General features: G+C 32.5%; 1 protein-coding gene across 14 annotated transcripts in view; it reads left to right on the plus strand.

Annotated features, from left to right (window-relative positions):
* The window catches only part of Foxp2 (forkhead box P2), a 547259-nt gene that overhangs the window by 390229 nt on the left and 133358 nt on the right, over positions 1-23672 (plus strand). For 12 of the 14 annotated variants that reach the window (XM_058572107.1, XM_058572115.1, XM_058572108.1 and 9 more), the window contains one exon: positions 3826-3915. In XM_058572107.1, coding sequence (XP_058428090.1) covers positions 3826-3915 — 90 coding nt within the window. Of the gene's footprint in view, positions 1-3825; positions 3916-7634; positions 7693-23672 lie in introns of all 14 variants that reach the window. The other 2 variants (XM_058572117.1, XM_058572118.1) reach the window with 1 other exon arrangement.

Raw genomic sequence — 23672 nt, forward strand, 5'->3', positions numbered from 1 at the left:
TTTTCTTTCAAAAGTTTAGCTTAGTCGGAATTACACAGTAACTGTTAGGAATGACATTTTCAATAAATATTTTAGGCAAAATGCACTCAGTTCTGGAAAATATGTGCATTCTCACACCTCCTTGGCCAACAAAATATGTACCTTAAATCTATTTATAAATGTTTTTATCCTTTTTTCAAAACATTTAATCTGATCCAATTTTTGAAAATACCCTATGTTAATTTTCTTTAGGTTGACTAAAATTAGATCATGTCATTAAGTGAAGTGCACCCTTAATTCAAAACAAATGTGGTTTTGGAAACTAGATATGGTTTGGCTGCCTTAGAAACCTCTTTCTTGTTTATTTGAATCAGATTCAGTCATTATTAAAGGAAATTTTGTAAACAGTTCTTGCCTTTTGTTCTAAATTAATTTGAGGAGGGAGGATTACCATATAATACCTAATTGACTTGTAGAACTTTATGAGTGGCCCTGGAATTTATCTTTTCTGTTTATCAATAGAAGTGGTAAGTGATTTTCACATTAATATTTTATGTAAGTTGACACCTAGTACCTTATATTGATGAAAATGTTTTATCTCCTAATCTTTTATCATTTGAGTAGCTGCAATAATAAATTGCAAATTGAGCTAAACATCTATGAGCAATTGTTTATTGAAATTCAGCCCCAAAGAATACTGGAAATAAAAATGTCATATGATGCATGCAGTCAGAATGCAGTCTGCCAGAGATTCCTGCTTATGAGTTTTAAATCATTCCTGATTTCTTGGAATTGTTTTTTGTTCTCCTACCTCTTAATGTTTACTATAGCAATCTCTGCTGCTGACAAAAGAATGTTGAAATAGGCAAGTAGTTATTTTTCATAAGTGTTTGTATTGGAAGATGACCCTCAACTATTTTAAAGATAACTGTAAATGCATGTGAAAACCAAAGTACTTTGAAAGTGGCAGCATTTTGTACCAAGCTGTCATGTGGTGTCCCATCATTATTTTTACTCCTTTATCAACAATACAGGTATATGCTTCTGGCTAGTGATATTTTCATGAGCAATAGCTTTCCTATATCTAATTTTCTAGTGTTTTTTTTTTCTTATCCACTGAGCATTCATATATTCCATTGGGTTTCTTGTTTGAATTTCGATGAATTAAGGAATATAATGGATGGGGTCCTAGGCTTGGAAGACAAAAAGACACAAAGATCTATTACTGCATTGTGATTTAATTAAGTTATCATAGTACTGGTCCTTCATTTACCTATCTACAAAGTGAAAAAGTGAGGTTATACAGTTTTTAAGGTTTTATCCAACTCTAGAATACTGCACTTCTCTTAGTAATAATTGATCAGATGATAAAGATTATACAAGAGTACAGAGCTCTATCAGGTATTGGTGGAATGCATAATGATTTTGAAATTAAGCATGATGGGGACATTTAGCCATAAAAAGAACATATATTCTATGACAGTTTTTTATGCATTTATATATACAGGATATAGAAAGATTGTGTTGTTTTCCTTTTAAGTTCAAGAACTGGATATGTTCATTTTAGGAATAAAGAATAATTCATTACACTGTCAAATAGTCTCCCTTACTAGAATTTTACCCATTGCTATCTAGGGATTCTTTTGACAGAATAATGACAATATGGCCCACTGGAATGCACTGGGGCCAGAAAGCCAGGAGACCTTGAACAAAGCATTCAGAAATTGTTTTGTGACCTTGAGTAAAGCAACTGATTACTTTAAGCCTCACTTTTTCCATTTGTTAAAAGGTGGGGATCAGATTAGATGATTTCTGATAATTGCTCTTAGTCCTAGTAATTCATGGTTGTAAGATTCCAAATTGTTCATTAGAATCCTTTAAAAAAAAAAGAATACTTTGAGATAATAAATGACTACAGAACTTAATACAAACTAAAGCTGTATATTGATGAACTATCATCTCTAAAGAAGAAAATAAGTATATGAAAAAAGAAGCCAAATTTTGTGTGGATTTTGTCATCAACAGGAAAAATAATTGACTGAATTTTTTTTTAATCTTGAAAGTTTTATATAGACACACCCTAGGTCACACTATAGTAATTTCCATAAAAATTTAATTAATTTAGTTAATTTCAACTCATATTTAATTTTTCAAGCTGAATTAAAAGAAGAAATCTTTATTATTTAGACTACTGAGTGAGATTTTTCAGTGAGTCTTGTAATAAAGTAATTATGGAATTGATATTTACTTGTTTTTCCTTCAAACCAAACTCTCTTAATGAATTTCCTGAGTTCACTGGCATGTGCCATCCTTGGAAATATTTAGTTTGACTTGTGATTACTTGCAAAGTTTAAGAAACAAAAGGAAAATCATCGTGAGTGAGTGTGTCTCCAAATGTAAAAAGTGCTCTTGACAAATGGTGCCAGATCCTGCTATGGGAAGACAAATCAATGTTGTTAGGAGATGGTGCTCCTGCATTCGGTTTGTTTACTTTGGTTTCTATGTCTGCCTGCCTTCTCAGAAAACTTGCTTGGAGCCAGACTGTAGCAGCCCTCTCTCTGTCTTTTCATAATTGATCAGGGGATGACTGCCTTCCCTGAGGGTTAAGACGTGGCAACTTTTTCTGTTTGCTCAGCATCTCAATGCAGTAGTTCAAACATTGTTCACACCAGCTGGCAGTGTAATGCCATATGCACATCTTGTCAAAGCAACTGTTGTCATGGATACTGGAAACTCTCTTAAAAACCAGATCATTGATTCCAATCAAAATTATACTTTTTATCAGCTGAGAATCTCAATTATTATGGAAGAATATTAATTTAATGACGTTTTTCTCATTATGAAAAATGTATCTTGCATTCTAAAACAGTAAATAACAAAGTAAGGTAATGATTTATTTTAGTTTTATGTGTTGAAAATTGTCATCCCTAGTGTTCATTGAACTCGGTTGTTAAGAATGAAAATGAATTTTTAAATACAGGCTCTAAAAAAAGTTGTTGTTGTTGTTTTTTTAATGGTAGTATATATTGCTACCTTTAAAATAATTTAAGATGAATCTTGTTTTGTGACCCTAGTTTTTGTTAGATAAGTTCATATAGTACATTCACCAAACTGCCCCTCCTCATGTAAATGAAATGCTTACATTAGTTTCTTATGTTAAGTTTTATTTTCCTGAGTGGGTAAGAAAACATAAAAATAAATGAAAACATCTTCTATTTTGATTGGTATTCTGTCACACATAGAAACAAACCTGATTGGTTGAGTGGTAATTTCTTTGTTCTCTGATTTTGCTAAGAATGCAAATGAAAACCACTCAATTTTATTTGGCATTAAAACTGCACTTTATTTTGTCAGAGGAGAGGTTTCCCCTTGAATTGTAAGTATAAAAAAAGTGTTTTTAATCTTTAGTGAAAATCCTTATTAATTCACTTTCAAGATAATCTGATGTTGATTTGTCAAATTTAATTACAGCTTCCGGTAACACTTGAAGTCTACTGCTTTTGCTTCAAAATTGTAATATGAAAATGCAAATTGAATGATAATTTAAAAGGGAGTGGGCATTTTAGTTCAACACTCAAAGACAAGTTCCTTGTAGAAATGGGGTTATTGATCCAGTTGATCATTTTTCCTTTATGCACTTTAAACAAATTAATTTCCTACAGGATTACATGCAACTTTATGACTTTGAATAAAGTTGCATACATGTGTTTTGTGAATTTTTTGCATATTTGGAGAAAAAAAGAATAATGACTATAAAGGGAGGTGAGGGTTTTCATACAAAATAACTGATAATCAATTTAACTCTAAATAAAAAATATTTAGATATCATCCCCTTCTTACTTCTAGGCTCTGCAAGCAGCAAGACAACTTCTCTTACAACAGCAAACAAGTGGATTGAAATCTCCTAAAAGCAGTGATAAACAGAGACCACTGCAGGTTAGTAAAGCACTCCTGTCCTTAGGGTCTTATTTTAAAAGATGTTCATAATAATAACAGATGTGTAGATACAATTGTATATATACAGGAGATTATTACATTTGCTTTGGTGGGTCATTTTAATTCCAAAAGAGAATTTATTCATTTTTCTTAGAAGAGAAAAACAATTTTTTCTATTAGCATAAGTTTCAAAAGTTTCCAAGAAGTTAACTTGGAAAATTAAAAAAAAAATAACAAAAAATATGTAGGATCTATATTTGGAATACATAAGCATAGAGAATTTGTATAAAATTCCCTTGGAAGATTTTAATGGGGTTTATTCACATGTAGGTAAAAATGTGAAAATTCTTTCTAAAAAAAGTAAAGTCACATTAAAGTGATATGGAAGGAAACAAAGCAGTCTTAGACAACCCTTCTGCAGTTGTATCCAAGTGACAAATGCAGAAAACCTCCACCATTGCCAAAAAAACTGTTTGAGTTCGCCAGGGAGTTATTGCTGTTGCTACAGTTATAAAAACACATTCTGGAGTTTGTTGTCCTTACTCACTTATATTTGTCCTGTGAAACTGGTAGTATGTGTATGTCTTTTAAAGTAACTTTTGCTACATAATATAACCATTGTTTTACGTAGTATTCTTAACCAAAATGTATGGGACATTTTCTTGGGGAAAAACCATTTTTAAGATGTACATAAAAAACGTTTGGAAGGTTGGAAGGTGGATTCTGGAGTTGGATGAAATGCCTTTCAAAGTATTCAGCAGCCTTGTTGAAAGAGAAGCAATGCTTTTTCCTGAATCATGTGTTACATACATTCTAATAAGGCACGTTTAGGGTTTAGTATTTTTCTCCTATTGCTCTATTTTAACAAAACACTCTTTTTTAAAATTTTTTTAAATGGCCTAGCTGTCTGTTTTCATTTTCAGATGTACTCACAGATGTTAGCAACTAAGTCTTCCATGATATCCTTCTGAAGCTCAGTTTGTATGACAAAGAATTATAGGCTACTGATCCACACAATCCAGAATTACTTATTACCCCAAAACTGGATTACATTATGGTCTCTAAACAAATCTGAGAGAACATATTTTCTTGGGAACAAAGTCATTTGTGGGAGTGAGTGGGCAGAGGAGAGACTTGGGGGTAGAGGATGTTTAACAGAGTCTAAAGCATAATGCCTGCCATAATTGTAAATGAAAGTTTTATTGAATCAGTCTGAATCTAAATTCTTCTTAAATTTTTTCCTGTTTAAAAAAAAAATTCCACATTCTCTTAACTAATCAGTAACTCTGTGACACACTTTACTCACTTCATATCACTCCTAAAGCTGTAGCACTGAGTATAGTATTTCTATAGTTACCTGATCCCATGAGTCTCTCCATGCATGTACCTAACAGAGAAAATCTTGCATAGTAGAAGTCACACTAGATACCAAATGAAGCGTTGATCCTCACAATAGTTTCACAGTGTGAATTTTGCTTTTCTGTTGATGTAGAAAATAAAATTTAGATGCTGGCAACATAAGCCAAAAATAGGAAAGAAGTTCCTGTTTTGAATGTATGAAAAACAGTATTTATTGTTCTATTTGTCATGTTTCTTGACAAAGTAGAGGAATTCTCAGTTGTTCCTTCCTCTCCAAAGTTAAGTCCAGTAGAAGTTTCTTTATTGCTGGTTGCCAGAGTATCTCTGGAAAGAATGGCTGAGCTTTAGGTTTTTGACTTGTTGTTGTTGTGGTTGTTGTAATACTATAATCAAGATTTGATACTTTGATAATATAAATGTACATAATTTTTCTTAAAACATACACCTATAATGTGGAAATATTAGAGACTCTAAAATAAGAAATTGTCCATGTAACAATTGTTGTATAAATTTTTAAGCAAAAGTCCTCAAATTTTTATTTTGTTGTAAAATAATAAAAGTACTGTAAATTACCTATTAATAATTGCAGTTGTTCATCATACTGTATTTTCCTGGTATCACTTATAGTTTAGTGTTTCCTGATGCATATTAATCTAAATATATCTCCATTGTATATTCTGTAAAACTGTAGCATTTTTGTATTATTTGTGATTTTAATGAGATCTCTTGCTAAAACCTATGGGGATGAGAAATTGACTTTATGAATGAGAATTTAGAAATAATGAAGACTTATGTGCTCACCAAAATATATACTACAATTAATATGAGAACTTACATTTTTTGTATTTCATAGTATTTGATAAGCTCAGCAACTGTAGGCAGTCTGAGATTGTATTAAAAATCTAATAAAAATTTAACAACATTTCATACTAGCTTACACATCTGTTATCAAATGGGGATATTAGGTTAATACTTATCCTTGCATCCGCAAATACTATTTAGCATGAGTTGCACTATTTGCTACTTGTGTTAAAAAAAGAAGTCATATAATATGAAATTAACATTTTAAAATTTTTTTATAAGATTCTCTCACAGTGTAGGGGTTTTTTCTACTTAACTATATATTTCTACTTAACTGCATATAAAAAATAAGCAGTAAGTCTAATGCATGTATCTTCATTGAGAGAGTTTAATTGAAAATAGAAAATGCCTAAGTGTTCAACCAAATTTTTAGAGATTATGTTTTAAGTTTCCAAAGGGTAATTGAAAGTAGTTCAGAATTTACACTTGCAAGAAAAGAAATTTGGTGTTAATAGATAATGCTGGTTCTTACCTTATCAGAAATAATATCTTTAGAAGACCAATAGAGAAACTTTCTATTTCCTATTTTAAATATAGTTCTGCTAAAGAACTACTTTATGAAGTTTAAGATATGACACTGATTTCATACCACTGTTTTGATGGCTCAAATCACAAGAACAATATTTGGTTGCTTGTTAACATTCACCTAAATTTCTTTCAAGTGTTAAAAAGTGGTGTCCAGATTTGAAGTGTGACATGAAATAGAGTCTATTTCTAGCAGACCAGTGTATGTATGTATATGTATGTGTGTGTATATATATATATATATATATATATATATATATATATATATATGCTATTTTTAAATATCAGTTTTTTCAGCTTCTGATGCTACAGATGGTATATGTATTAGCATGTCTAATGCAAAATGAAAAGAAAAAAATCATACCACCTGACAGTCATGAGTACCAGTGGCAGTAGTGATTTCACTTCCATGAATAGGTATCTGAATATGTGTGTTTGAAATATTTTTATATATTCTATTAGTTTTGTGAAACACCAGTTGAATAGATCCAATCAGGTATATTGATTAATCAGATATTGAAGAAGAATAATATATAAAGATCATGATGCAAATGGGAGTTGAGGTTAACCTAAACTTTACCAGATATTTCATCATCATTCTTAAGGTTTCCAAAAAATTTAGTCAAGTAATAGCAGCAGAAGGTGGCCTCTTCTTTTAATCTATCTTTTTTATTTCTATGCAGTATTTCCTAGATTTGATGTGCCCCTAGTGATCCATAAAATAAGAAAAGTTAGCCAATGATAATATTTAATGTTTTCAATTTCATGAAGTAATTTCCAGGTGAGAAAGACTAAATCAGCACACATACATACACACACACATACACACACACATCACACATGCACACTTCTAAAATCTGTAAATTTAAAATTTTTTATAAAATACATTATCAATTTTCTAGCCTTTGACAAATCTACTTCATTTAGTTTAGATATGAAAATTGGTCGCATTATTGTTCTTGTTACATTTACAGCCATGAGACAGACTTGTGGTTCTTCAACAGCTGTGCAGAGCAGAGACGTAAATTTAAGGTAAATGCCATTGCTTTGCTATCTTAGATGAATATTAGTATATAGCACTGTAATCACCTCCTTCATTGTAGGTTAATATCTAATATAAATTTTTCTTTTCCAATAGGTAACAAAAATTATAAATTTTTTATAATTCTGTCTTAAGTTAAAGAATGGAATAGTCAAAAGCAAAAGCACATTAAACTTGAGAATCTTATTCAGATTTTGCCATAAAATAGTTATCTAAGTTTGAGGAAATCATTTAACATCTTTAAAACAAAGACATTGGGTTAATTGATGGAATAGATTTAAAATTTCATGGTTTAAGATTTATTTTGTTTTTGTTTTGAAGGAAGTGACAGGCATCTTAGTTTGGGGGGATTATATATATCTTGATGAATATTATCTTATAAATTAATGATTATGGGTTTTTAAAATTTGTTTTCAGTTACAACAGACTTGCTTATTAACAGGCCACAGCCAAAATGAATGCTTTGGAATCAAAGAATTACATTCCATATGTATGGAAATGATTGTTCAAATATACTTTTGAACAAATAAGAAAGATTTGTTTAAATGCTTTGAAATAATATTATAAATTGCATTGTGAAGAAATGCAAACTATATAAAAATTATTTTACTCCTTTATGTATTTTGATAATATACATTTAAATATGCTGTGATATAATGCAATTTAACATCATTTCTACCTTCTTCTATTCCTTCTTTCTAAAATGTTAAAATAAACATCAGCAGACAAAACCAGAGATTCTCTAGTAAAGTAATCAGTGATTCTAAGATTTCACATTCTATATTTGAATTCAAGAATAAGGTATAAAAATTAAAATTTTAAAATTAATAAAATCTTCTGGGTGAAAATACTAACTTTTGTCAGATACATAACCAGATATTGCTAAATGCATTTTAGGAAATGATGAATTTCCTATGTGCTTTGGTAAAGAACAAAATTGAATATTTTTTTACATCAATTTGTAGTATATAAGCATTATTAGCTAAACCACTCTTTGTTCCACCTACTTAAAGCAACATTATTAAAAGACCTGAGATATAGTTTGGAGTAGACCAATATATTGTGATTTAGAAAAGTTAAAATTTTAAAGATATTCTTTGTTGTTCATATTTTTGCATATAAAAAAATAAGCAGTAAGTTTAATGCAGTGTATCTTCATCTTAAAATTGAGAGAATTTAATTGAAAATAAAAAATGCCATGTGTGGTCCTGATTTCCCAATTCTATTAGAGGGTATTTCTTATAAGATAGCATTAAATAGTCAGATTTCCATTAATGTTAGAGAAGAAAAGCCCTCGATAATGATGTTTCCATTCATGGCCTCTCTGTTCAAGGCTGACACCCCATCGAAGAGGGTCTGGGGCATCCAGCCTATCTGCAAAACATGCTTGTGTGGAAAACTTCGTAATCTTTTAATATAGATTTCCTGCTAATGTAATGCTGCTTTAAGTATTTGTAACAAAATGTGTCTGAGCCTCTAATTCTTATACACTTCTCCTGGATATTAAAGGTTTTTAATAAGAAAGTGATAGGACCTCAGCACTATTTTGTGAGGATGTAGTGAGCAATGGTACATTTAGACAATATTTCCTTGGAGGGGAGTTGTGAGGAGTCAGGAATAGGGATAATCCTTAAAAAACTCTTTATGTAGACATGATGTTGACTTGAGCATTTGGCATGTTGAGCTTATGGTTATGGCAAGATGTGTAAGTAGAATTGTTCAGCTTTTAGAAAATTAAAAGGAGAGCTTGACAGATAAGTCAGAACTAAAGACAAATATTTGTGGAATAATCCACAAGTGATAGCTGAATCCATGAGAGTAGAGGAGATTTCTGACAAAGATAATTTGCAAAGAGGAGCTTAGTAACATCTGTATTTTTTAGAGCAAGAGGAAAAAGAAGCAGAAAGAAAAGATTAGAAAAATCAAATTATAACTTGATTTATTAAGGGAGGTCAAAGAAAGAATAGTTTTCCAAAGACAAAGCTTGTCAACCATGTCAAGCAATATCCATGAAGATGAGAACTTTCATCCAGAAACACTGTTTAGCTAAATTGCAACATTGATGGTTTTAATTCCCCTAGTTCTTTATCATTTGCTAGTAACTCTTAGGATCAGCAGTACTAACATGGTCAGTAATGAATGGGAAAAAAAATCATACTTTAATATGAATGTTAAATAGCAAATAGAGAATTAATAAATGTACTTTTGCTTCTCAGATTGCTGTATAAGAAAATGTATATTGCATACAAATTACTGAATTTCCATAAATTAAAAATAGAAGAAAATGGCTTTGTCAGAGGTCAAATTTTCTTTTCTTAGCTATCCAAGTCTCGGTAATCCATTAGGACTTTAAGTATATATTCCCTTGACTTCTCTACCTTTACTAAAGTGAGAGCAATAAAGAAATAGAACATTAATATTGTTATGGGAGCTCTCTATAGGATTTAAGACTTAGGCTGTGAATTTCATCTTAAGATGTTTAGAGGTATATAAGATAAATTGTATGACAAAGTGAAGAACAGTTTCAGTACATGATTAAAGACAAAAAGTAAAATTATTTTGAATTTCTCTTCCATTTAAGACTCTTTGTGTTTCCTCTATGGACTCTATTTGTATCTTTCTACAAGTGTGAAATCTGCATTTCGACTTGACTTTCTTCAATTTTCTCTGCTCCCTTCACCTTCTTTACTATATTCTTTCCTCCTTTACTATTCATTTCTCTTTTCTCATCATTTAATCTTATCCATTTTATTTTATCTCTGTTCTCTTGGTCTTACATAGAGAAAGAAGAAACTTTAAATACCTATAAAGGTTTTAATTGTCTTGAACCTAGAAGATATTCTAGCATGACATTTTGCTACAAAATAATAAAACTGTGCTACTTTCTTAAAATCCAGTATCAAATAATTCTTTTTGTTTTTGTCTTTCCCCAAGAATAGTTTTCCTTTAAATTATTTTCAGATGTAGTTTTAGTATGAAAGCAATGCTATGCTAGACAGTCTCAGCAGCTTAAAGGAACCTAGAGCCCAGAAGCATTTCATTTAGTGTTAGTAATCTACTGCTTTTGCTATCTATAAAACTTTTTAAAAATCATCATCAGGAAAGTTCCTTTGGTCATATTTTCTAGAAAACCCATTGAAATGAATATTTAAACTATAACTAACTAGGATGACTATTAAATTACCAGAGTTCTAAGCAATCTTTGGTTGTGTTGTTTATGATTATATTAGTGATGCTGAAATTGGAAGCACAACATCTGAAAAGATAAATCATCAAATGTGTAATGATGTATTCTTCATAAAAATTTAAGACACCATATCTTAATATGAAAGTCATATAAGTTCATTACAAGAATCTATCTTGATTTTAAGTTAAATTATAGTTGGACACTAAGTTACTTTTCTCAAAGGCACTTAATGAATGCTAATAAATTTCTATTGTACAGTGGATTTTTTTAGATGAAAATTATGTCCTTTGATTAGATGAGGAAGAAACCACTCATGAGAACTAATTAGAGTAGACCTTTGACATTCACAAGGTTTGTATCCTGAGATCTTTATAAACCCTCAAAATCAAGAAACTCCTATTTCAAAAACATGGACAGATTTGTGCAGACTTTATTCCAAATGTTGTCCTCATTCTGAATCAGGCTAATCGTTGCTTTGTGCAAAGTGTAAACAAGTTCTCAACTTTACAACTTTAAATAAAGTTTGCCTATGTTTTGTTTTTATTCATTTAGGTACCAGGGATTGACCCAGGCACTTTTAACCACTGAATCACATCCCAGCTCTTTTTTTAAAAAAAAAACAAAAAAAAAAAAACATTTTTTTAAGTTGTTGATGGACCTTTATTTTACGTATTTATATGCGGTGCTGAGAATCGAACCCAGTGCCTCATGCATGCTAGGCAAGCAGGCTACCACTGAGCCACAACCCCAGACCCATATCCCCAGCTCTTTTTATGTTTTATTTTGAGACAGGGTTGCACTAAGTTGCTCAGAGCCTTGCTAAGTTGCCGAGGATGGCTTTGAACTTGAGATCCTCCTGCCTCATCCTCCCGATCTTCTGGTATTACAGGCATACATCACCATGCTGGGTACACCTGAATTAAATAATAATAATAATAATAATAATAATAATAATAATAATAATTTATTCATATCACAGGTTTTCCTACATCAGTGAGCATAGGTAGAGAACAGGAAAGCCATATTAGTGATAGAAAATCCAGGAGAATGGAAGAACCAGGTAATATATGTGAGAAGTCAGCAGTCTACAGACTGGAGCAACCTCTCTGTGTAGCTAAGTGTTTCATGGCTTAAAGAATTACAAGGTTTGATGTAAGGTTCCATTCTATTAGATCATACAGTCTAGCATCTATAGGGAAAATCCAAGCCAAACAATCAAGTTTCCCTAATATCCTTATTGATATCTTAATAAAGAAATGGGAGCCTCCATATCATGAAATTTCCGACCTTCTTAATTATAAATCTCCATCTGCATCTGTAAGTTTACCTGGAAGGTCTTTTCAGAGTAAATTTGCTGGCATACTTTTTAAGGGCATAGGGTGTCTTGGTATGAAGAGACTTCAAGAAGTTCAGGAAATGACTAGTGGCCACATGCCTTTTTTTAGAAGTCTATCAGTATACAAGTAGAACCAGTAGTACCTAGGGGTTAAGCATTTTGATCACACAAGTACACCAACAATTTCCCTTGCAGAGTCTATAAATTCTTACACTTACAATGCTAACACTTGCATTGCTGTAAAAGCTGCCACCTTTATAACTTCCACTTTTAGTGCTACTGCACATTTGCAAGTGACAAACCAAGGAAAACACTGAACATTATGATATGCTCATGGGAGGAAAATCTGTTGTCTCTAAAAAAGACTGTGGTAAATTCTTAGAAACTCTTTGTGGAAACAGAAACAATACAAAAGGCAAAAATATTCTCTACCTTCTACCTTCCTCCCGTAGACCACACATGTAATAGACATTTAAAACACATTAGTGATGAAAATGTAATAAAATTTTAGTGTCTTAAAAGCTTGGTTTTCTTTTAAAGGTATTTGTTCTTAATTCTGGGAGATTGTTTCTCTTAATTAACTCTGACTACTCCCCTTCAGTTGTAGAGAATATGTAGGGCAGTGGATTTCAAATCTAAGAAATAAGCGTAGATCTTTGAAGATCTCTTGAAAATAGAGATCTTGTGTCCACTGTGGACTACTGAGTTAAAATTTAGGCAGGTGGGATCTTTGAAAATGGAAATATTTAAAATTCTCTGGATAATTCTAATACCACTGGTCTACAGTATCATATGTATGAACCCAGAACTGCTCTTTTCTGGAACCGGAGAGAACCTCCCTGTAATAAAAAACACTGAACCTCATTGTCTTATTATTATACTGTATCATTTTCTCTCTCTGGTATTTAGTTTTCAGTCTCATACAACAAAAATGCTTTCCTATTGAAACCTTAGATGTCTTCCAGATTCAGCAGTCTTGGAATCTCAGCCCAGAGTTTGTTTTCTATATTTCCTTTTGTAAAGCAGTTTTTTGGGGGAAGGGGGTACTGGGGATTGAACCCAGGAACACTTAACACTTAACTAACTTAAATAGCCACATCTGTAGCCCTTTTTAATATTTTTATTTAGGGACAAGATCTCACTAAGTTGTTTAGGGCTTCACTAAATTGCTGAATCTGACTTTGAAATTGTGATTATCCTTCCTCAGCTTCTAAGGCTCTGGGATTACAGGCTTGTCCATCATGCTTGGCTAAAGCAGATTTTTGAGATGTATCTCTCTGAGAATTTTTTCAAGTTACTTTCCAACAATATTGTCAGAATTTTATTTTCACTTTCATGACTTATGTGAAATTACCAGTAATGAACTTGCTCCCTTATTATTTTTTTAAATAAAATCTGTACCCTTCAGTATATATCTACTTAAAACATTGGCTCCCTTTGATAAGGAATCCAAACAAAAATTTAAAAACTCACTCTCTTCAAAGTTAGCTGTTTGCTGCAGTGGCCTTCACAATCTGATCTTGCCCACCACCTGCTTACATATCACGTGACCATGGCATCACTGTGATCCTCTAGCATTGGTTCACAGTATCATGCAACTGATGTTCCCTTATCATTTCTCACTCTGCCCTTCTTCACCTTTCCATCCAGAAAACTTCTGTGCAGCTTTTAAATTTCTGTGGTCAACTGCTCTGTGAAGTTGCTCTGATACCCTCCCAACCCCACCAACACACATATTCTTTGAAATTAATTGATATATATATATATAAAAACTTTTATGTCTTTAAATATGCTTCTGTTTTGGTATGTGCCATGCTGAATCACAATTGGTACAATCTACTTGAAGGCAAGGAGTGTATCTTACTCAGCATCACATTTCCAAGTATTTGGCACATTGTGGGGTTTGCATAAATACATGCAGTCCATAGACCCTATCAATCCCTCTTTTCTCCTAGGCTCCATTTGTGTTTCTTGAAGGTGCCTGATGAGGCAACTTAACCCAGATCATTGTCCAGTGTTTCCATCAGCTTTTCCTGTTCCCATTTTACAGTCTCCAGCCATTAAAACCTTCTATTCTGATAGCATCAGATTCCTCTGCCCTAAAATATGAAAATCCCCTACTCCTCAACTTCTCAACACAGCACAAAAGACTTTTCATGAACTGCCACTATGCACCATACACACCTGACACGATGTGGCCATGATTTAATTATTACTATTTTCCAGACATGCTCCCATTCATTGATTCACTCCTGAATATTTGTGAGATGTTTGTTATGTGCTAGGCCCTTTGCAAGGCACCATGAACTTTATGAACTTTGATATCCACTTGCCTCTTTTTTTTCCATTTTTGCCTTCAGTTTAGAAGGCCATTCCCACCCCACTTACTAAGCTACCCACGTCCTACATACTTCAAGGTCCCTACTCCCTATAGTCCTCTGATTCATCCTTTACAAGCACATATTTCCAGAACATATATCATACTTGTATTATTCTAAATGTACCAGTTACAAAGCTATCTTTGTAGACTAGACCATTTATTGTAGATATTTGACTACTTCTCTAGCTCATTCACAGATTCTTAATCCTTGGTGCTCAGAGGTTACATTTCATTCATGTTTATAACCTTACCTCCTAACACAGTGCTTTAACACATGGTATATGCTAAATAAACTCTTGCTAAAATTGAATGGAATTCTGCAAACTGAATTGTTCCCTTTATATAAGAATAATTCCAGGTTGTCACTTCAATTCAATGCAATGAAACAAGTGTAAAAATATATTACCAACTTACCTGTTCCTGTAGAGACTTATAAACAGACAGGAATTATTAGTCAACATGATTCAGGTCGTGGTATCTACATTGCAAATATACCCACCCTCACATTTATAATATATTTTATCTTTGTTTCAGTTAGGCAATCTGTTTTTTTTTAATTTTTATTTTGTTTACTTATTTTTATATGGTACTAAAGATTGAACCCAGTGCCTCATATTTGTGAAGCAAGTACTATGCCACTGAGCCACAACCCAAGCCCTAGTCAATCTGTTGTTAACCTAACATTACTAATGATTTCCTTCCCTGCCTAGAGAGCATGCTTTTTTAATCTATAATAGTATAAATGATTTTGAATAGTAAAAATTGATTTTTTTATTATTTTATTGAAATAGTTTCTTCTCTAATTCTGCTTTCTGGATTATGAATTTTGTGCACACATGAAAATTTTATTCACAATAAGCCCTATAACTCCTATTTAGTCTGTGTCTTTTGAACAAGATATACTGCTCTGTGCCCAGCCTCACTAATGTACCAAGGATATTCTTAATAGGAAACTAAGTAAGAAGTCTGCTTAATAAAATGATATTGGAACCTATAGGATTACAAGTGACATGTGAGGTTTTCTAAAATATCAAGAAGCTACGTATACTTTCCACATGATTTATTGGTATACTTTTTATGATTTAATTATATAAACTGCTTTAACCATGTGAATTTTGTATATTTCTACTAACATATTATCTGAATTTTCTATGGCATTTATCAGCAGTTTCCTTTAGGAACATAGATTTATTTTTCTCATGAAACAAGAACTCCACAGCCAAGGCAGTCCAAAGATGATGGGTACAACCACTCAAGGATGTCACAGAGGAGCATGATTCCTTTTAGCTTCCTACTCTACTCCTATATGGCATACGTCTTTATGGTCATAAGATGAATGCCCCTCCTCCAGACATCATGTCGTGTTCTGTGCAGAAAAAAAAAAATGGGGAAGTTCAAAGAGGCAAAATACAAATAAGCAGTTACTGTCTGATTCTGCCCCCTTTATTAACAAGCTTTTCCAGAAGCCTCACATGGGCTTATTTCCAACTCCCTGGCCTAATTTTATTGCATGAATGCCCATCATTTGAACAGGATCTGTGAAGCTGGTAATGTTTGTTCAGGCTCTTTGTCATACTGAAGAAAGTTGGAGTTCTTTTTTTAGAGAAAGGGAGGATGAGTTTTCAGATAGGCAAGTAGCAATATCTACCCCTGACCATATACTAAATATCTTAATACCAATTCAAGGGGCCCTAGAGCTAGGTAAAAAGGGATTTTATGACTTGAGATCCTTTAAAGGAAAGAAATGTTGCCTTTTTCCTAGGAATATTTGAAAATAACCATATCTCCCCATATTAATGTGACTAAAATTCAGTGGGTTTTTAGGGGTTTGTTTGTTTGTTTGTTTGTTTTGGTACCGGGGATTGAACTCAGGGGCATGTGACCACTAAACCACATCCCGAGCCCTATTTTTTGGGATTTTATTTAGAGACAGGGTCTCACTGAGTTGTTTTGCCCCTCGTTTTTGCTGAGGCTGGCTTTAAACTTTCAGTCCTCCTGCCTCAACCTCCCAAGCCGCTGGGATTACAGGCATGTGCCACCATGCCAGTTTTATAGGGATTTATTCTAAGTTTTAATGTCTTTTAGTTATAATTAAAATGTTACTAAATATTCAGTGTATACTCAGTACTGGATAAAGCACAATACAATAGAACTTATGTAAAGACAATCCCTGTCTCCTGGAAATTACTGTTGAAGATCGGCAGTACAGGTAGTCTACCTGATGGATATGGGTAGGCAGTGGAACAAACATTGGATACTTTAAATAAGTGAAAAATTGGCAATTCTTGCAAGTAGTCAGCAAGTATATTTTGAAGGATGGTGGGAAAACAGTCATAGAAGCTGAGGTTTAAACAAATAAGGATCAGAAACATTTTTTTTAAATTTTTGCTATTATGTATTAGGTTCTGATGTCACTGGAAAACTTAAGGAAGTTCTAGCATTCCTCCCAACTGCAGTGAAGATCTGTATTATAATCAGCTACACTACAAAGAGATAATTAGGAAAAGGCCAAGGAACCTTTACTTCCTCCCTCCCAGATCTCACTGCATAAGACAAGTTCCTGCTGAATTCTAGGATCCAGATACTTTGCAACCTGTGATCTATCATTTGATTCCCACATACACCTCCAAATTGGTTGTTACTATTACTTCTTCCCTATATAGCATTTGAGAGTGAGAAAGTGTCAGGAAATTTCCAAAGGATCTAAGTTTAAATTCCAGTTGTTCTAGGTCTTTTTCCTGTCACCCTATCTAGTGGTATATTTGAAATAAATGAAGTAAATCCTTAGGAATTATCCTTTCCAGGGAAGTCAGATCAGGAAGGGCAGAAATGTATTCTACGAAGGCTACCTTTCTGGTTGAAGGATGCCTCATCCTGGGTGAGGAAAAAATGGGAGATCCATATGCCATGAGAGACCCTGCCCAACCAAACCAGGATTAATCCTGTGGGTGTCACAGATTTTTGTTTGAGGTACTCTAAATACATAATAATATTGAACAATCTCACCTCCAATAATAGTGATTGCACACTTTCCAATAATTATCCAGAATGAAATAAAAATGAACTTAGTTTACCTACTTTTTAAACTTGTGGTCCATGGCATTAGTGTAATCAGATTTTGTCCTGGAAATAAAATAGTTTAATGAACTATTCTTTAGAGAATAACATAAATTTAGGGAAAAAATGTGGGCTAAATTACCACATTATTTTATTCTCTAGTAAAAATGTTAATTTTTAAGAATTTGCCTATTTTTATCAGTCCTCACTATATGTGTTTTTCTTTTCTGTTTTGATATTCATATGCAGCAAGGCATTTTGCATCTCATTAGGCCAGGAAATTCCAGGTAGGTCTATGGTGGCTGGTGCAAGGTAAAAGGGAGGAATGAGAAATACACCTGAAAGCTTATTTTTCTTCTGAAAAGGGTGTCTCTTGTTCTCTTCTATCCTCTCCTTCTGCCTTCCCCACTTCTTTGTTTGCTAATAGCAGAAGCCAAGCACAACCCCAAATCTGCCCACTGTTTACTCTGGCCTTCAGTCCTCATTCTATAGCCTCTTTTCAAAATACTACAACGTTAAAATCAATCTGTGCAATATAGAAATACACATATACTTTGTTCATAAGATGGGTACTTTCTGATCCATGAATCCTGTGCCTTTGAGGATATCAACTTTTTGGAAGCGATGTGCACTACATTTTATGTTTTTGATGAAACACTGTAGATGGGTTAGGGCTAAAATGCATCCTGCCATCACTAAAGGGACAAAATAGCATTAATTCACTATGTCATGCCAGTATAAATTGCTTTAAAAGAAACATCTGTTCTAGACGAATTGATAGTGAAGAACATTTCTTAAGAACGAAATTAGAAATAATTACTTAAGCAGATGATGTGATTTTGTTAGTTGGCATTCCCATTGAATAACTTCCAACACTGACAGGCTGAACCAGAGGTGGCTAGTGTATTTTCTCTCCCTGCACCTTCTTGCTTGCCATTCTAGTCAAATATATATTTATTTAATAAAATAATAACCCTGAAGTAATATAGAAATAAATTGAAAAGCCTACTCTGTACAATTTCATGTGAAACAAATTATTATCAAGCTCCAGTAATAAAACCACAACTAAAAGCAAAACATCAGTATGATTTACAAAACTGGTTTACAGTATTTCCATGTATTTAGAATTCACATCCTCAATCAATCCATCAAAGAAACATGATGGCATGCCCTCAGTGTGTTAGACACTTTGCTAGGCAGACACAGGTACCATGGGGAATTCAAAGATGTTCCTATCCTTAGGGAGTTAACAATCTGGCTAGATAAAAATTCAGGATAATCACCATTCTTCTAAGCCATTTTAAACAAAACTCATAGTTTAAGGTTAAAAAAAAAACTACTTGACAGTTATGGCTTTTTAAAGTGTTCTATGGAATAAATTGGGTTTCTCTTTTCTGTGTTGAGTGAATCAGTCATCACTTACAGGCTGAGCAGAATAAGGTTTTCTTCATTTTTGTTCCTCCTGAGGCTTTATTTGTGGTCCTTTAAAATTTGTTTAGGTCTGAGTTCCAGAATTTAAGAGGGATATTGAAGTCTGGAAACAAGTCTGAGGATAACAAATTTGATGATGGAGATGATTAAAGGGAAAAATGGGAGTCTATCACAGAAGGTGTTTACCCATGTCAAAAAGGAGACAAAAAAAGTGTAAAAGGTTTTTTAATGATTTTTTTACATTAAAAAAAAATCACCATACCAAGTTAAGTATGCTTTTATTTCTCTTCATTACTGAAACTAAGGCAAGAATATCAGGTGCTCTGTTTTAATGAAAAATTCAGAACATTCATGCCAGTGGAGATTTTTTTAAGAGCATATTTTGTGAAAAATAACTAGTATTCTAAGTTCTATTTTTAATTTGCGTATTGCCTTATTTTTATTGATTAGCAAAGTAATGTGTTCCTGCAAAAACAATTCAGGCCATACAGAAAAGTATGAAGAGTTGAAATTCTCCTGAATTCTACTGTCACAATGATCCTGTTAACACACATCCTGTATTGATACATCCTATATTTATGTTTTTACTCATGTGGCAACATCATGCTAGTATCAACATTGATACAATTTTGTATTTTATAACTCATTTTAAACATGAGTCGTTTACCGTAGCTTAGAGTTAGACCATAAAAGATCCTAAACAAGTCTTAAGTGACTTGGTGGGGGTTTCCTTAGTGCTATGATAAGGAGGTCATTCCTCAATATACAGGACAGTTGTTGGGGTTAAGTCTGACTCCAGTCCTTAATGACTGTTGAACCTTCTGGAGGGCAGTGGCGTTTGTAGCTGCATTTTTTTTTTCCTGTCAACAAAGATTTGACTAAGTGTCTAGCACTAAAAAATATTATCCTAGTTACTTGTAGTAAAAACAAAATGCCTTCTCCGTTACTTGTATTTACAAAAAAAAAAAAAAACAAAACTAAATCTTCTTTATATGTTACATGCTAAAAGTTATAACTTAGACAATGAGTTATCTTTTTTCTTTAGTAGTAAAAACAAAAATAAACCAGATTATCTTAAAATTTGGAAATTTTATGACTCGTTTACTCAGGTTAAAATACTCTTGAGACTCAAAATTTGTTGTTTTTAGGCTATTATATAATGTACATATTCATTATATATGAATATAGTTTTCATCCAATTATGTGCCACATGCCCCATGACATGCCAGCTTATCTGTTTAGAGTATTTTTCTGTATGCTTGATTATAAATGAAAGGTTTTTAACAAAGAAAAATAAACTAAGGAGTATTTAGAAATATAATTATACGGAGGTCAGAACTATGAAAATTGCTTTTCTCACAATCACTATAACTTAGCTTTATTACCTAAATTATATAGTAATAAAATTATTTTTATACTCCTGAATCATTCGTCTTGATTCTTGGAAAGAAACCACAATGTATTTATCTAAATAGAAAATCATTCTTTTATTTCTTACAATAATTTTTGAAATGTTTTCCTAGCACATTTGAAACTACGAGTTGAAATATTTAACAATGAAATAAAAACAATAACAAAAAATCCTCAAAAATATTCTTTTAGGAAAAAGCATGATGTAATTTATTTGCTGTAAGTGACATTATTGTTTCAAATCAACATCTCTGTCATCTATGAGAAAGAATATAGAGATGAGTCAGAATACATTCCTTTGCCTTAACACTCTTACAGATTGTGAGAACCTGGGCAAGTTAACTCTCCTCAGTTTTCTTTTATATATTGAGAGTTGCAAAATATGTAGTTGAAATTAGAAATGCAAGTTCCAATTGACTTGTTCAGTATTTTAGTCTTCTAATATCATGTGACCTGTTATAAAAACAAAATTCTGAATAAAAGACTGAACTAAGAATTAAACCATTTAATATTTGCATTGTCACAGGTCTGTAGAACATAAACAAGCAGTGGTTTTGTTTGTGGCTTCAATTCATTACTGTGCATGTCCTCATTCATTTTACAGGAAATAAATAACATCTCTACAAAGCTCTAACTTCATTTCCTATTCATAATAGAAGATTAAAGGGAGAAAGTCTTGTTGACAGATTACATGGGTATCTTATATCCCACCATTCAGAATCTAGCTGAATGATTTAAGTAGGTGAACTAGAAGAATATATAAAAATAATCAACTGAACTGCTTTTTTTTATGGTTCTGAGAATGTGTTTGAAGACACAAAAACAAGCTGGATTCTTTAAAAGATTAAAGTAAGCTTCCTCTTATTAAGTTTTGAAATACATTGGTTAAAATATACATGGAATCCAGTTTTGGATAGGAAAACATCCAAGAGATGTCACAGTTATCCAAGCTACAAACACATTTCCAGATTTGCAGAAATTGACGCTATTCTTCGTTAATGCATTCTTTTGTAGATTCTTTGGTTACATTCCTTATGGTAAATTTCCAGATATATTTATATTATTCTTTAAATTCTGTTTCTTTATAAATAAAATTCATGTTGTTTATAAAGAATATTTGGATAATAATTAGTACTATTAAAATCAATAACAGAATGCTAAAATATGATAATATTGTTTAGTATTATGCTTATTCCTAATGAATATCACCCAAATAAACATTAGATATGGTTTCTACAAACATTTTACTATTCTTGGTTAAAATCTGGAAACATTTAAAAAATAAAATATCTTCAGAACATTAGATGCGTGCATTACTGTTTGGAACATACCCATTCAGATTAGTGTGATGTGATTTGTCCTGCAGCTGCTTCAAATTAAGAACAGGTGTAGAAGACAGATTATGCAAATACTCATATTAATGTAATTGTCAAATTGGTGTGTTTACCATTGTGCTTTTAAAGAGTAGACTGTATTCCTATTTTAAATGTAAATTAGCTTCATTCTTGAGAGCAGCTATTGGGTAATATAACTTGGTACTGGCTTAGAAATGAATAATTTCTAATAGAGTGTAACACAGTTCTAAAATTCAACAATTTCTTTGTCAGTAAACTCTTTCACATACAAAAAGTGGCAATTCTGTTTTATTTTTAGCAACTATGTAGCCATTGTGGATTTGTATATATTTGAGTTGATTCTGACATACTTTTTGTTTCATTTTTTGTGGCATCTAATGATAACTATGATAGTTCTTGATCTCCTTCCTTCTTTTCTAATCCTGAATTCTTAGTTTCCCATCTTTGTTGATGTAATCTTTTAAGAAATAAATTATTGGAGAAATTAAATTATATTTATTTTAATAATTTTGTCTCACAAAATCTAGTTGTTTTAATATTTAAAATGCTTGCTTGCTGATTTTTATATTTTAAGCTGTGATTCATTACTGTTAGTTCATCCATATATCCTGAAGCATTTATGATTTTGTTCTTCTTTGCTAGCATATATTCAGCTTTCTCATTTCACAGAATAAGAAACTGAGGCTTACAGAGGTTAAATTGTATAATCTTAGTTCATGTAGCTGGCAGTAGGAGCTGAGCTGGGAATTCAAATCAGTCTAATTCCAAATCCTAGACCTTTTATCCATTTATCATTGATAATATACAATATCCTAACTGCTAGTCAAAAATATCTCAAAATTTTCATTTTTAGATTATGAGATCTAAATTAGGAGAATGACAAGGTAATAAAGGTCAATACTACCTTTCCTTGAGTATCTTCACTGTATGGAATCCAGGTGTAATGATCTATGGTTAAGACAGAGCCATGATTCTTGAGGAAATGGATAGGAGCCATATGGACACCCCCATTAGGTGTTTGGGGGTGATCTCCATCATCAATACCATTATAAGATTCCAATGTAATGACACTAACTCCCTTTATTCCCTTGTTTTTTAATACTCTACAATCCCCACCTGTTGGGCAACAATGAGGAGAAGCAATGGAACTTAGTAATGAAGTTAGATGTTTACCTTGCAATGTGTTCAATAATCGTTTGATGTGAAAGATAAAGCAAGGGGCTGTGATGAACCTGCCCTGGAGTTTTCTTGGCATCATGAGAGCTTTCATGTCACAGGCTAAGATTTTTTTTTCTGTTGGAAAGAGCTATTTTTTTAAATCATTGATTCTCTTCTGCCATAATTTCTCTCTGCCTCTCAAAAAAAGTGAAGAGGTTGACAGAGACCAAATCATAATTAGAGATGCCAACAACAAGTTAAGCTTCTGTATGTACAACTTTCAGTCTCTATTTCTCATTAAAGAGTCTGTCATTTACCATTATTGGCAAGAAAAGGAGCTGCCACTGAGACCAACAGCAGATGAAAAATAGCTGATCCAAAGGCTGCTGCTGCTTCCCCTGCAGGGATCAGAAGAGGGGCTGCCACATCCTCCAATCCCCCTCCTGCATTCCTAGGGGTGACCATGATCTGAATTGCTCCCCTCTAGCGAGTAAAGTATACAGTATAAGAGATGCTGGTGCTTTGTGAATTCAAAAAAATTAATAGCATGATACCTTTTTTGTCTTGATATATAATAGATATAGCAGTAGATCTTCAAGCTTCATTCATTGAATCAAGTCCTTATCTGATAATACATTCCCATAGAAAAGATCACC

Source organism: Marmota monax, unplaced genomic scaffold, assembly GCF_021218885.2.
Source record: "Marmota monax isolate L192 unplaced genomic scaffold, Marmota_monax_Labrador192_F-V1.1 WCK01_AAM20220418_F8-fsc00027, whole genome shotgun sequence".
NCBI lineage: Eukaryota > Metazoa > Chordata > Mammalia > Rodentia > Sciuridae > Marmota > Marmota monax.